This window comes from Pseudozyma flocculosa (assembly GCF_000417875.1).
Source record: "Pseudozyma flocculosa PF-1 unplaced genomic scaffold scaffold00007, whole genome shotgun sequence".
NCBI lineage: Eukaryota > Fungi > Basidiomycota > Ustilaginomycetes > Ustilaginales > Ustilaginaceae > Pseudozyma > Pseudozyma flocculosa.
Genome location: NW_006920875.1, coordinates 909036 through 922170, shown reverse-complemented (window position 1 = coordinate 922170; position 13135 = coordinate 909036). Strand labels below are relative to the sequence as shown.

General features: G+C 67.8%; 2 protein-coding genes across 2 annotated transcripts; one reads left to right on the top strand and one right to left on the bottom strand.

The window, feature by feature from the left end:
• Positions 1-1569: 1569 nt before the first annotated feature.
• PFL1_02691 (uncharacterized protein) lies at positions 1570-5562 on the top strand (the record flags this gene model as incomplete). Its single annotated transcript, XM_007880205.1, has 1 exon — positions 1570-5562. The coding sequence occupies one exon, from the start codon at positions 1570-1572 to the stop codon at positions 5560-5562; it is 3993 nt and encodes a 1330-aa protein (XP_007878396.1).
• Positions 5563-5573: 11 nt separating this feature from the next.
• On the bottom strand, positions 5574-9673 carry PFL1_02690 (uncharacterized protein; the record flags this gene model as incomplete). The annotated part of the gene is made up of 13 exons (XM_007880204.1): positions 5574-5651; positions 5773-5819; positions 5967-6037; positions 6162-6217; positions 6358-6506; positions 6619-6634; positions 6744-8072; positions 8161-8314; positions 8402-8467; positions 8572-8848; positions 9005-9109; positions 9201-9454; positions 9648-9673. 13 exons carry the CDS (start codon positions 9671-9673, stop codon positions 5574-5576), a joined length of 2628 nt encoding a protein of 875 aa, XP_007878395.1.
• Between the last annotated feature and the right edge of the window lie 3462 nt (positions 9674-13135).

The window sequence follows — 13135 nt, the reverse complement described above, 5'->3', positions numbered from 1 at the left end:
AGACAGGAATGTCGTCGGCGTGCCCGCCGGCTTGGCCAGCCAGCCTGGCTGGCTGACTGGTTTGGCTGACCTGGCCTTTCGGAGCGTAGCCGATCGGATCTCGGGCGACCCGAGCCCGTTTGGCTTGGGCCCCGGCTCCAGGCCAGGCCAGGCGGGGCGGGGCGGGGCTGCGCTGCGGGAGGACCCGAAGGAGGGTGGCCCGACCGCACACGCCGCGACCGCAACCCGGCCCTCCTCACCTTCTTGCTTCCTTCTCACCCTCGCCATCTCCCTTGCCCTGACCCTCGCCCTCGGCCCTCGGCCCTCGCCGTCACCCTCGCCATTGCAGTCGCCCCTACAAAAGGCGAAGCGTTCCTCTCCTTTCTCGCTTCCACCCGTCGTCGCCCCTCGTCGCTTGCTCACCTTTGCTGCTTTGACGTCCAAATCCTCGATCGCCGTGCCGGCTGCCAGCCTTTATCGCTTCGAAGATAGCATGCTCCCGTCGCCGTAGCCTGCCACCGGCCGCCTTGATATCCCGCCTATCTAGGCTATTGGACTCCATCTAGGCACACTTTCGCGGGCCTGCCTACGTCGCTTGCCCCGCACCCCCATCCTGCAGCGCCCGCCCGCAGCGCCCTCTCGACATGGCCTCGGCGGGGAGCTCCAGCGCCGATGGCGGCGGCGGGAGGGTCATCGTCACCTACTCGGCCAACAGCGCGCTTCTGGCGTCGCCCCTCACCGACCACTTTGTCAGCTCGCTCGCCTACCAGCTGCCCCTCCGCACCCTCCACTGGCGGCCAAGCCCGTCGCTCGCCGAGTCGTCGAGCCGCTCCTCGATGGCGGCGGCGAGGCCCGGCCATAATGCCGGCGGATCCGTCATCCGCACCATCCAGACGCTCCAGGTCGCGCTGCGCCCGCTCACCGACGAGATCAAGCGCTGGCGCGGGGACGCGGGCTTCTTTGACGACGCGTCGCCCGGCGGCCTGCTGGACCGCCCGTTTGTCCACCTCTACCTGGTCGTCTGCGAGGTGAGTGGACGTCTCAGCCTCCGCAGGCTTCTCACCTTCTTGGCGTCTTTGGCACTGCAGCTATTACCGTTCTGCGCGGCCGATGGAAGCTGACTCGGATGCTGCCCTTTGACACCGCTCTTCGCCGCGTCATTGCCGCAGGACAACGACCACTACCGCACCACGGTCCGCAACGAGATCCGCTCTTGGATCTCGTCGCTCTCCTTCTTCCACTCCAAGAGCGCCCAGGCGGCCGCCTCTGCCTCTGCCTCTGCTTCTGCCTCTACTCCGACGTCGACGCCGACCCCGGCGCCGTCGCGCAACTCGTTTGGCCTCGGTTCCTTCCGCTCATCGACCCCTCCCGTGCGCAGCGACACACCGGGCAGCACGACGACGGCGACTGGCACGCCCACCGGCCCGAGGACGAGCTCGCTGCCGGTCGCCGCCCCCGCCGCATCGAACCACGAGCCCGAGTACCTGATCGTCGTCATCACGCCTCCCGAGGGCTACACGGCGGGGGGGGTCGGCGGGCGGCGCGGGCGCGGGCGCTGGCTCCGCCTCGTCCTCGGAGCCCAAGACCGGCATGGGCCGTTTCATGAGCAAGAGCAAGGGCAGCGTCATTGAAAAGATCCGCACCGACTTTAACGCGTCGAAAAAGGAGCACGTCGTCACCCTGACGCGGCTGCCGCCGATGTCGTCGCAGCCGGCGCGGCCCGGCGCCCACGCCATCGACCCGACCATCTGGGCCGAGCTGCTGATGCGCCTCAAGGAAGGCGTCGCGTCCACCTTTACAAGCACCGTCGACGCCCAGCAGGACGAGATCCGGCGGTGCGAGCTCGGCCGCGGCCAGGGGCAGTGGGACTTTTGCTCGCACTTTCTCGCAAAGGACGCGCTAGCCCAGACGCTCGAGGGCGTCGGGCTCAAGGAGGACGCCGTCGCCCAGTACGAGGACCTCGAAAACGTCTTTGAGCAGGCGCTGCTCGGCGGCCACGTGTCGTTTGCGCCCGTCGGCGGCGATGCGCGCGGCGACGACAGCCTGCCGCTGCTCGAGGCGACGGCCAAGAAGCCGTACCACGAGCTGATCCGCCGCCGCGAGATCACCCTCTTTGATTTCCGCTGCTACCTCTTTGCGCGCCGAGCCAGCCTACTTGGCAAGCTGGGCCGCGTGGTCCAGGTGATGCGCGAGGCGCCCCTCTTCATCGGCGCCATGCGGCGCATGCTGCGCAGCAACGCGCGCGTCGATCGCCGCATGGTCGAGAGCTGGTCGTTTTCCGCGGCCCTCGACGTCGTCGAGCAGTGCCAGGCCTGGCTCGTCGAGCGCGGCGACCTGTCGACGGCAGGCGGCCCCGGCGGCGGCGGCCCTGCGCGTTCGCGGCTCGAAGGCAGGCTGGCAATGGCCGTCACCGCTGGCGGTCCGACGAGCAGCACCAGCACCCTCGTCGAAGAGCAGCTGAGCCCGATCTTCCACACGGCCAAGGCCGACCTGCTCGACCTGGCTCGGCGGCAGCTCGACAAGCTCGGCATGGCCGTCGGCCACCTCCCAGGTGTGGAGCCCTTTTCGCTCTCGGCCGACGACGAGGGCGTGCTTGGGCCGTGCGCCAGGGACCTACCGCCCCTGCCGCCAGGTGCCGAGGCCGAGGCCGAGGCCGAAGCGGGCCTGGGTGCGGATCCGGACGGCAAGGCTGCAGACGACGTGCGGTACCCACAGATTACGCGGCCGGAGCTGCGCCAGGCGATCGAGGACCGCGAACTGTTCGACTCGCACTATGTTTCGCTGGTCGAGCGCATCGCCGCCGGCCTCCGCGGCGGCGGGCGCAAGGGCGGCGTGCTGCGCATGCAGACGCTGCTGGCGGCGCTCGACTTCCACCGCCAGCGCTTCGACAAGGCCTATGCGGCCCTCGTTTCGCTCACCGAGCTCTACCATGAGCAGCGCTCGTCGCCCATCGAGGGACACCTCCTGGCTCGACAGCTCGAGTGCCACCGCCAGCTGGGCAAGCCGCGCGACCGCGCATGGGTCAGCGTGATCCGCGCCGCGCTGCGGGCCGGCCAGGGCGACCGTGGCCGTCCGCTTATCGATGCCTCGCAGCTCGACGTGGCCCAGGCGGACGACGTCCGGCGCATCGAGCTCTGGCAGGACCCGCGCTTCCTGCTGCAGGAGCTGCGGCAGGCGGCGTCAACCTTCGACAAGGAGGTTCCGGTGGCCGGAAACCCATCGTTCGCCATCCGGCCCATCAGCCGTCGCGCACGGCTGGCCGAGGTCGAGGACGGCTCGACGATCCGGGTGGCCGTCGCCTCTTCGCTTGGCTTCGACCTGTTTGTCGACGATGTCCGGCTGTGCTTTGTGGGCCCCAACAAGCAGGCGCTCTGGTTCACCACCGGCCGCACCACGCTGCGTCCCGGCGTCACGCACCTCGAGCTCTTCTGCAGCACGCCGGCGCACGGCACCTTTGCGCTCGACGTCTCGCAGATCCGCCTCGCCCGCCTCATCTTCCAGTACGCCTCGCCGGCCGCCTCAATCGCCGCCTCGGTCGCAGCCTCTGGGGCCCATGGTCCATTGCCCCCGGCCCAGGCATCGCTGCAGCAGCAACCCAGCGGCTTCTTGCTCGCCATCCCCAAGGACGGCGGCGCGATCGACGTGGATGCTGGCCTGCCCCACGAGATCCACCTGGACCGCCCGCGTGAGGTCGAGGTGGCGCTGCACTCCGGCCGCAACCACATCGAGTCGGCCGAGATCAGCATCACGACGGCCGAGGGAGAGGTCGTCGGCGATGTGGCCCAGGCGCAGCTGGTCGGGCACAGCAGCGGCAGCGCCCGGATCGACAGCCACAGCGGCAGCGGCGCCGACGGCGACAGCTCAGCCCACGCACGGCCGGCAGGCCGCGATGCCATCCGCCTCGTCGACCAGGCGCCGAGGACCGTCGTCCGCCTCCGCCTGCCTCTGGTCGCCAAAAGCCAGGACGGCGGCATGGACCTCGTCATCGCGGTGCAGTACGTCGTCCGACCTGCCGAGGGCGCCCGGACCAACGCGAGGCGGACGCTGCGCAAGCACTGCCGCCTCACCATCTCGCTGCCGCTCGGCGTCAACTTGCAGGACTTCTTCCGGGCCTCGAGCCTCTTTTCCAAATTCGTCATCAGCACCGGCGGCACGGGCTCGCTGCGCATCCGGTCGGCCAGGCTCGCCGTCGACCGCCTCGGCCGAGGCGAGGGCGAAGAGGAAAGCAGCAGTGACGACGCCGACCAGCTCGAGGTCTCCGCCTGCGGCACGATGCAGACGACGACCGTGACGCCGCGGCAGCCGGCATCGTACCTCTTTCGCATCCAGCGCCGGCACGAGGGGTCGACGGCGGCGGCAGCGACAGGGGAGGCGACGAGCGCGCAACATCGGCCACGGCGGCCAGCACGACGGCTGCGTCTCGAGCTGCGCTACCGACCGCTCAACGACGAGGCCAAGGCCATCGCCCAATCGGCGTTGGCGCACCAGATCTCGACGTCCGCCGCGCAGCACCAGGGTCTGCTCGGTCCAGACTCGCCCGCCAGGACTCTGCTGGAGCGCGCGCTGGCCGAGTACGTGGATGCCAAGCTCGACCTGCCCGCCTTTTCGCTGACGGGCGAGGCGCGGACGGGCGCCTTTGACGCCGCGTGGTGGAGGCGGCAACGCGCCACCTGGCCCGACGACGGCGGCGGCGGCCGCGAGGCGGTGCGGGTCGCGGCTGCTACGCTCCAAGTCATCGCAGCCGCCGACGCCGCCACCGTTGACGCCGTGGGCGATGGTATCGCGACGACACGAGCGGTGCCATCCGGCGAGCCGCACGGCTCGAGCGACGCCGCTGCTGCTGCTGCTGCGGCCCCCCAACCCTGGCGGCTGCTCACGATCCCCGTCGATGTGCCGTCCATGTCTATCGTCAACTCTGTCACGCTGCGCATCGACGACAAGCAGCCCGCAGCTCAGCCGTGCCCGCGCCCCGGGTTCCAGGCCACCATCGTCGTCGGCCGGCCGGTGGATGTCGAGGTTTCGATCAGCACATCGTTTCACTGGGGCTACGACGACGAAGACGATGACGACGGCGACGACGCACGAGGGGCCCAGCCCACGTCGCAGCGGTTCACCTACGACGTGTCGGCCGACTTTGAGTGCTGGCTGGTGAGTGGGCTGAAGCGGTGCGCCTTCTCGGTGCCACGGCCGCCTCGCCCCTCGTCGTCGTCATCACCCGCGCTGCCGAGGGAGACCAAGTTCACCGTCCAGCTCATCCCGCTGCGGCCAGGCTGCCTCACGCTGCCCAGCGTCGTCGTCCGCCCCGTCGGTCCGGCACTCTCGCGGACGCCCCGCTCCGCCGTCACGCTCTCTCCGGCCGATCCTCCTCCTCCCGACGACCTCCACAACGGCGGCATCGGCGATGGCGCCCAACCCTCGTGCGAGACCCACACTGTCAACTCGGCGGAGCGGGTCGAGGTGGTTCCGCGGCTGACACGGTCGACCTTCTGGCTCGACACGACCCATCTGGATGTCGATGGCGGCGGGCCAGCCGAGGCATGGGAGGTGGGCGGTACGAGGCGGGTCGACGAGCTGTTCGCCTAGGCGCGGTGCGGCTACCAGAAGCCGTCGTCGTCGTCGCCGCCCTTGGCCTTGCTGCTGTTGACGGCCTGAGCGCGGTACATGGCCTCGATCTGGTGGAATCGATCCGGAGTGGGCGGAAGAGTGCGCGGGAGAGGATTTAGCGAAACCAATCCCGCAAGCAGCGGCGAAGTGTCGCCCGACGTCGTCTGGCTGCGAGGGTCGGTCACGCACCTGCTCAGGACCAGTAGCGTCCTCTGGGCCCTTGTCATCGCGGATGCCTGCCGCGTGGAATGCCACAGAAGGGCGGTGGGAAAGGCGCGTCGCGAGCAAGGGAGAGGGAGAGAGAGTGGAAGGGGAACCCAGATCAGCATCCCGCCTGGCCTCGTCGCGCAGCCGACAGTGAAACGCGGCGGGGGGGCACTCACGAATGAACCGAGGAAAGCGCAGCGAGATGCCTCGATGGTCGACGAGGCCCTTGGCGGCCGTGTAGACCGGACTGTGCATAGCAGGTGGGGCGGAGAGGAACGGGAAGGGCCAGGGCCAGGGCGGGGCGTTGCATCGTGTCGTGTCAGCGGTGCGGCCCTGCACAGCCCACAGCGGCACAGCGCATTGAGGCTCACCTCAGCGACAGGTCGGCCGTCAGCACCTCCCACACGACCTTGGCGTCAAAGTAGACCTGCGGGCGAGGGCAGAGCAGGGACCGAAGCGAGAGCGTCAGCGTGCTGACCCGGACCACATGCGCCAGTGTGGCTCGACGAGGGCCCAGAAGGGGAAGACGGAGGAGAAGGGAAAGGGCAGGCAAGGCCGGCGACTCACGTCCGGCTTGGCGTCGCCGACGTCGTAGTAGCCCTTCTTGGACGTGATCTCGAGCGCCTTGAGCGTGGTGTAGTGCGCGTCGAGGTCGGCTTCGGTGAAGCCGGTGCCGATCTTGCAGATCGACTGGTACGACTCCGAGTCGGCATCGTCTGCAGGCGATAGGGAGTGCAGGGGAAGGAGGACGATGGACGGGAAGGAGTGAGCAATCCGAAGCATCGCGGCGTCGGCGGTGGTGGTGGCGAGGGGCCGACGGTCACTCACAGCATGCCAGCAGGAACTAAGATCGGCTCGGGTGGGAAAGGAGGGAGCGTGTCGTGTCAGCAGGTCGCGCACGCATACAGTCGCAGCGAAATAGCGAAGGTGCGGGGTGGTCGCGGCCGACTCACGGCTCCGTAGACGTTGGTGCGCTTGCCTTTGCCGTAGTAGCCGCCGATGACGACGAGGTCGAGGCTGTCGCCGGTGCCGGACAGGTAGTCCTTTTTGAGCTTGAGCCAGTTCATGCTTCGCCGGCTTGGTTCGTAGGTCGAGTCGGGCCCGTCGAGCATCTTGACCATGAGGCCCTCGCAGCCCTCCTTGACGCTGTTCTCGAGGAACGTTGAGATCTCCTCGACCGAGGTGCAGTCCTCGCTGCGCGCAAAGTCAAACTCGTCCTCGACGGGCTTAAAGTGCTGGCGCAGCAGCTTGCGGCGCTCCGCCAGCGACATGCCGAGCAGCGGCTGGCCGTTGAGGTAGAGGAGGTCGAAGCCAAACAGCTTGACCTTGACCTTGATGTCCTCGGCCTTGACGTCTTTGCGCTTGCGCCGGCTCAGCTCCTGGAACGGCAGCAGCCGCGCCGGCTCGGCCTTGCCCGTCTGCGGGTCGACCTCGGCCTTGCGCCAGGCGGCCGCCTCGGCGTCGAGGACAAACGACTTGACGCTGGGCTCAAGGCAGCGCGGGATTTGCTCGACGAGGTCCGGGTACTTGACGCTCATGTTTTCCGAGTTGCGGCTGAAGACGAGCAGCCGGCCGTCGTCGAGGTAGTGGACCTGGGCGCGCTCGCCGTCGTACTTGTACTCGCACGTGAACGCCTTGCCCTCGAAGCGGTCGAGCACCTCGGTGATGGCCTTGGTCGGCTTGGCCAGCATCGGCTTGAGCGGGACGCCGGGCGTCAGCTTGCACGCGTCGCGCAGCCCCTCGGTGCCGCTGGCCAGCAGCGCCGGCACGACGAGGTCGTACGACGGCAGCTCGCTGTACACGGCCTTGACGAGCTCGGTGCCCTCCTCGAGCTTGCGGGCCAGCTCCTCCTGCGACATGCGCTCGACGCGCTTGCCGAGCCGGCTGATGACGACGGCGCGCGCCAGCGACACGAGCACCGAGCGCTCCGCCAGGCCGATGCGCAGCTTGCCCTCGAGGCTGCGGATGAGGAACTTGGGCTCCTCGCCCTGGCACGACGCCAGCAGCTTCTTGATGATGCCAATCTTGCGGTCCTGGCTCTTGTTGCCGGACACGGCGGCAATCTCGCGCAGCTGCTTGAACACGGCGGGCACCTTGAGCGACGACACCTGGAACATGGTCGGCTGCTTTTTGCGCGAGCTCAGCGCCACCAGGCCCAGGTCGCCCTGCGCCTCGAGATCCTTTTTGATGCGCGGCACCTCCCGGCCCGTGCTCTGGGCAATGGCCTTGATCAGCAGCGACTCGCCGATGCCCAGCTCCAGGCCCTCGTAGTCGGGGCACAGCTGCAGTCCGGGAGTTTGGGGAGCGGTTCGATCGTCGGTCAGATCATCGCCGGTCCCGCTCATGTCGCTTCGTCCTGCCACCACTCACGCGGTTGATGCACAGGTACGTGACCTGCAGGAGGTTGTCCGGGCTCCGCTTGATGACGCGGATGAGGAACTGCGTGAGGATCTCGGTGATCTCGAGGCGCTTGGTCGTCGCCTGAATCTCGGAAAAGGCGGCGACGAGCGCAGCGTATGGCACCCTGCAGACGGCGGAAAGGTGCGGCAATGGGCGTCAGCAACGGCTGCGAGGATAGGTGGACGCAGATCAGGGCGTAGCCAACACTCACGGCTCGCCCTCCTTCCACGTCACCTTGCCCTCTTTGACCTGCGAGGGCTTCTGGAAGATGGCGGCACTGCCGGGAAGCAGGTCGAAGTAGGAGAGGGGATCAGCTCGGTCTATCGGGGAGGAGTCTGCGAGCGTGATCCGCCGGGCCGATTCGCTCCGCCCAGCACTCACAGCTTCTTGGCGCTCTTGCTCTCCTCTTCCTCGATCTCCTTGTCCTCCTCAAAATCGTCCTCGGCGCCCTCCGCATCGCTCTCGCTCTCATTGCCGTCGTCGCCGTCGCCGCGGTCGTCGTCTGGCGGGCTGTCCCGCTTGCTCGCCTCCTTGCCGGCAGCCTTGGCGCCATTGGCCATGGTCGACGGCTTGGGCTTGTTGAAGACTGACGCCACCTTGTGTTCCTTGACGTCCTCCTTCTTTGGCGATGGTGGCAGAGGGATGGGCTTGGATGTTTCTACGATGCGAGGGACGGGTGAGCGTGCACACGGGCCGCGCAGAGGAGACAGAGGGGGGCAGCGAATCCGAGCTGTGCTGAGCCATCGCTGGTTCTCGTCGATGGCGAAGACAAGATCCAAATGGGCTTTATGCTGCGGGCAAAGGAGCTGCTCACCTTGCTTGACGGCTGGCTTGGTGGCTGCCTCGGGCTCCGCCTCCGAGTCGTCGTCTGACTCGATGATGCGACGCTTCTTGCGCGCCGGCTCCTCCTTGGTCGACGCTGCCGGGGTCGGTGCAGAGTGAGGGAATGGGTACGAGTCAGTGTGAGGGCCGAGGGCGATGCTGAGAACCGGAGCCAGTGGCTCGCTCACTCTTCTTCCGTCGCTCGGCGTCCTTTTCTTGCGGAGGCATCGCCGCTGCCTCCTCTTTTGCTGCTGCTGCGTCCTCTTCCTTGACTGCGGCTGCAGCGTTGTCGCTGCTGCTGGTGCTGTGGCTGCTGGAGGCGCCCGGGCCGGCGGTTGGCCCTTCGGCCGATGACTTGGCCTGGCCCTTTTTGAACGCCGACTTGAGCTGCTGCTGCTGCGGCGGCGACTTTTTGGCGCCCGGGGGCCGTTCGAAGAACTTGCTGTGGGCGTGGAGTGCGGGTCGAGCGAGATAGAGACGGACATGGCGACGAGGAGAAGGACGGGGTCGGTCGGTCGGTCAGCGCCCGAAGGTGGCCTTGCCTATATGTGCGGACCGCGATTCGGCCCAGCGCCGGAGGGCCAGCGACGTCGGTAGTCTGCTGCTCCATGCATCGCTGCTCTGTCGGCACTCACCCGAGGGTCTGCTGAGGCCCGGTCATGGCGCCTTTTTGCTGATCGCTGGGAGGCTCGGAGGTGCCGAGGCGCTAGTTCGGGTGCTTCGCGCTGGGTTTGGTCCTCGTGGGCCTAGGCTAGGCAGCTCTCGGCGACCACGGCAAGGTTACGGCCTGGAGGTTGAGGAACGCTCTGGCCGCAGGAGTGACTCGAGCTTCTGCGAGGCGTGGGTGTGGGAGGAAAGGTGTCTCGCTAGGCCGGGAAGGAGTGACGGAGCGGCTTGCTGTCGTCGTCGTCGTTGTTGTTTGTCGTCGTCGTCGTCACAGTCGGGAGGGAAGGCAGGAGCCAGCTTGCTCGCCGCTCGCTGGCTAACTACTCGGCTGGCTCGATCGTAGGTTTGGCTCGAGCCTCGGCCGTCTTTCTCTCGCTCTCGCTCTCGCTCTGTCTTGCCGAAACATGGGTTGGGGTGGAGGGCTCGGGCCCAGGCCAAGCGCGCAAAAAAGCAAGCAGGGCCCCAGCCTGCGTCGGTCCAGGCCGACGACCAACGCGCAAAGTGGAGCGCGACGCGCTGCCCCGTCGTTTCAGCCTCAGCCTCAGCCTTAGCCTTAGCCTCGCCTGGCCCCAAGCCTATCCAGGCCGTTGCCGCCGCCGCCGCCGCCGCAGATGGCTGCAGCTAGAGCAGCGGCTGCGACAGGAGGTGGCCATGAGACTTGACGATGCGGGGACGACGGCCGCCTTGCCATGCATCGGAAGGAGCCGACCACCTATCCACCCGCTTCTTCGGGCAGGCGGCCTCGATGCCGATGCCGTTGCCAGGCCAGGCCGGCAGCAGCGATACCGTGAGCGAACCCTACCTTGCCTGACCTGGCCTGGTCCCGCCACCCCAGCTGCAAGCTCTCAGCTGTCCGCCTCCCAGCGCAAGTTCCGCAGAGAGAAGCAAGCAAGCAAGCAAACAACCAAGCTGCATGGCTACCACACGCCGTGGCCAGGCAGCCTTAGCATCCTTCCCGCTCTGGTCCCGAAGCGACGTTGCCACGCCGTCGGGAGCGCAGCAACTGCCCCGTCTCGACCTAGCCTGGTGGCGAGGCAGGCTGGCTTCGTAGCTGCTTCGGCTTGCAGCCAAGTGGCGACCCTGAAGCTCGGGACTCCCCGACTCGGCCAATGACGCGGCCCATTCCAGAGGTAGCCCCTGAGCAAGCTTCTAACTCTCTGAATAGCTTCTGCGGGAGAGAAGGCGGGGAGATGCCCAGGCCATGGAAAGGGAGGAGCCGAATGAGGTTGCTTGCTTGGAGGGCAGGAGGTTGATCCGAGCGAGACGCTCGCAATCTCGAGGAGCACATCTGCCGAAGAAGCGGGCAGGCAGGCGCGGGTCGGAAGCATCCCGAACGCCGGGCAACATGTACGGGCCAGCCCAGCAGGCGGGCCATCTCGATGTCGTGTCGAGGCGCTCGCCGTCGCAGCCAGTCCGAACAGCGAGCGAGCCAGAGTCCACGACGGCGAACGCCACCGCCAGGCCTCGCCCAGCAGAGCCTGGCCAACGGGATACCGCAGGATCGTTGTCGACGAGCGGAGGAGGCCACCGAATACCGTAGTAGGGAGGAGTGGCATCGTCCGTCCTTCGTCGCAGGATGGCAACGCACACTACTCTGCCCTCTCGGCCCGTTCCGTTCCAGCCCCTGGCCTTCGCTCCTGCTTGCCTGCTGCTTGCTTCCTGCCAGGCAGCAGCAGCAGCAGCAGCAGCAGCAGCTCCAGCGGGCGGCGTGCCGCTGCGCTCATCAGCATATTGGCCATCGGAAGGGCCGCATCCGAACCTCTTGCCTGGCCTGCCATGATACCGCCGTCCGTAGCCGGGACGCCTCCGCAGCTGGAGCTGGGATATATCGACGCGCGATTCAGCTTCAGTAACGGTTCGGACGAGGTGCCAAGCAATCCTGCCTGGGCTGAGCCTCAGGCAGCACACCATCGAAGCGCAACCAGCGGTGTGCGCGCCGACCGCAGCAGGGCCAGGCTGGGGCGACGGGGCCAGCGATAGGCTCATGGATTCTGTGCGCGAGCGGGAAAACGGACGGCGGGCTACTGTAGGTGGCCGCAGCAGACATACCGCACGGAGAGAGGCCCTGCTGGTCTCCTTTGCCCGCTGAGTTGGGCGGGGAGCGGAGATGGCTGCGGCGCAGATCGGGACCGCTTTCTGCAGACAAGGGGAGCGTCGTCGAGGCCCGCCGATTACGGCTGTCGGCGCCCGTCGCCCAGCGCAACGATGCTGCTTCCATCGCCACCGGAGGCGTCGAGGCGGCGATCCAGGCAGGCGTGATCCACGAGGAGGAGGGGATGGGGCAAAGCGAGACCGCCCGGCACCGACACCGACACAAGGCAAGAGGGGAGGTCGAGAGCAAGGACGGCCCGAAATAGCACGCCCACCGGCCCCGGGCATGAGAGCAGGCAGGCAGGCAGGCAGGCAGCCAGCCAGCCAGCCAGGCGGCCAAAGGTGACTGCCGCCGCCGTCGCCGCCCGCCACTCCTCTCGTGGGAAGATAGAACGAGCAGAGAGAAGCTCACAGGCAGGCAGAGGCTGGCAGGCGAAGCATGACAGCGAGGCGGCGATTCACGCGGCGAGAAGAAGGGAGCGACGAGGCAGCGGGCTAGACAGGAAGGGCGAGCTTGCCAGAGCGGCGGGCGACCTGTGGCTGTGGGGCTGGCCCGTGGGGCTGCGGCTGGTGCCCGCTCCGTCCGGCCTCTTCCTTCCGTCTTGGCTTCTTCGCCTTTTTCTCTCTCTCTTTTTACGCGGGCGAGACCGTCGCTCTGTGCTGCCGTTCATTTCGGAAGGCCAGCCCGGCCCCTTTGGTGCTGATGTCGATTGCAGCAAAGCGTTTGGCCCCAAGCAAGCCAGCCTCGATCTCTCGTCGCCGTCGTCGCCGGGGTCGAACGGAAGGAGAGAGGGAGAGAGAGAGAGGGGGCAGGCAGAGTAGTGAGGGATCCAGGCGCAGCATGCCCATAGCCGGCCTGCCACTCGAGGCCGGCAAGGATGCCGGGGTGCGTGGGTGCGTGCGCACCTTGCTTGGTGCCCAGCTTCGCCTGCCTGCCTAGCGCACGGATGAAAACGACGGCAGGCTCGACGGACAGACGGACGGGCTGGCCAACCTTCCGTCGAGCGGCCGAGCCGGCGAGCGGGCGAGCGGGCGAGCGGGCGAGCGAAACCGAGCGAGCAGGCAGCAGATCGACGTTGCGTGCGTGAGTGCCAGGCCGGGGACCAGGCAGGTAGGCCAATCCACGCGCGACCGGCCGCCCTGGCTTGCCGGGCTCAGATCTCTCCCTGCCTCTGCTGGAAAATTCGGCCCCGGCCTCGAGACCCGCCTCCGCCGCGGCCGCCGCCCAGGCCACGCCCTGCCTGCCCCTTCTGGCGCCCGCCCCCGCCTTTCGGGCCCCCCTTTTTCGCCTGCCACCGCGCCCGTCTCCCGGCGCGCGCGAGGGAAGGCCCCAGCGAGGCCTGAGGCCAGGCAGTCCAAGCCGGGC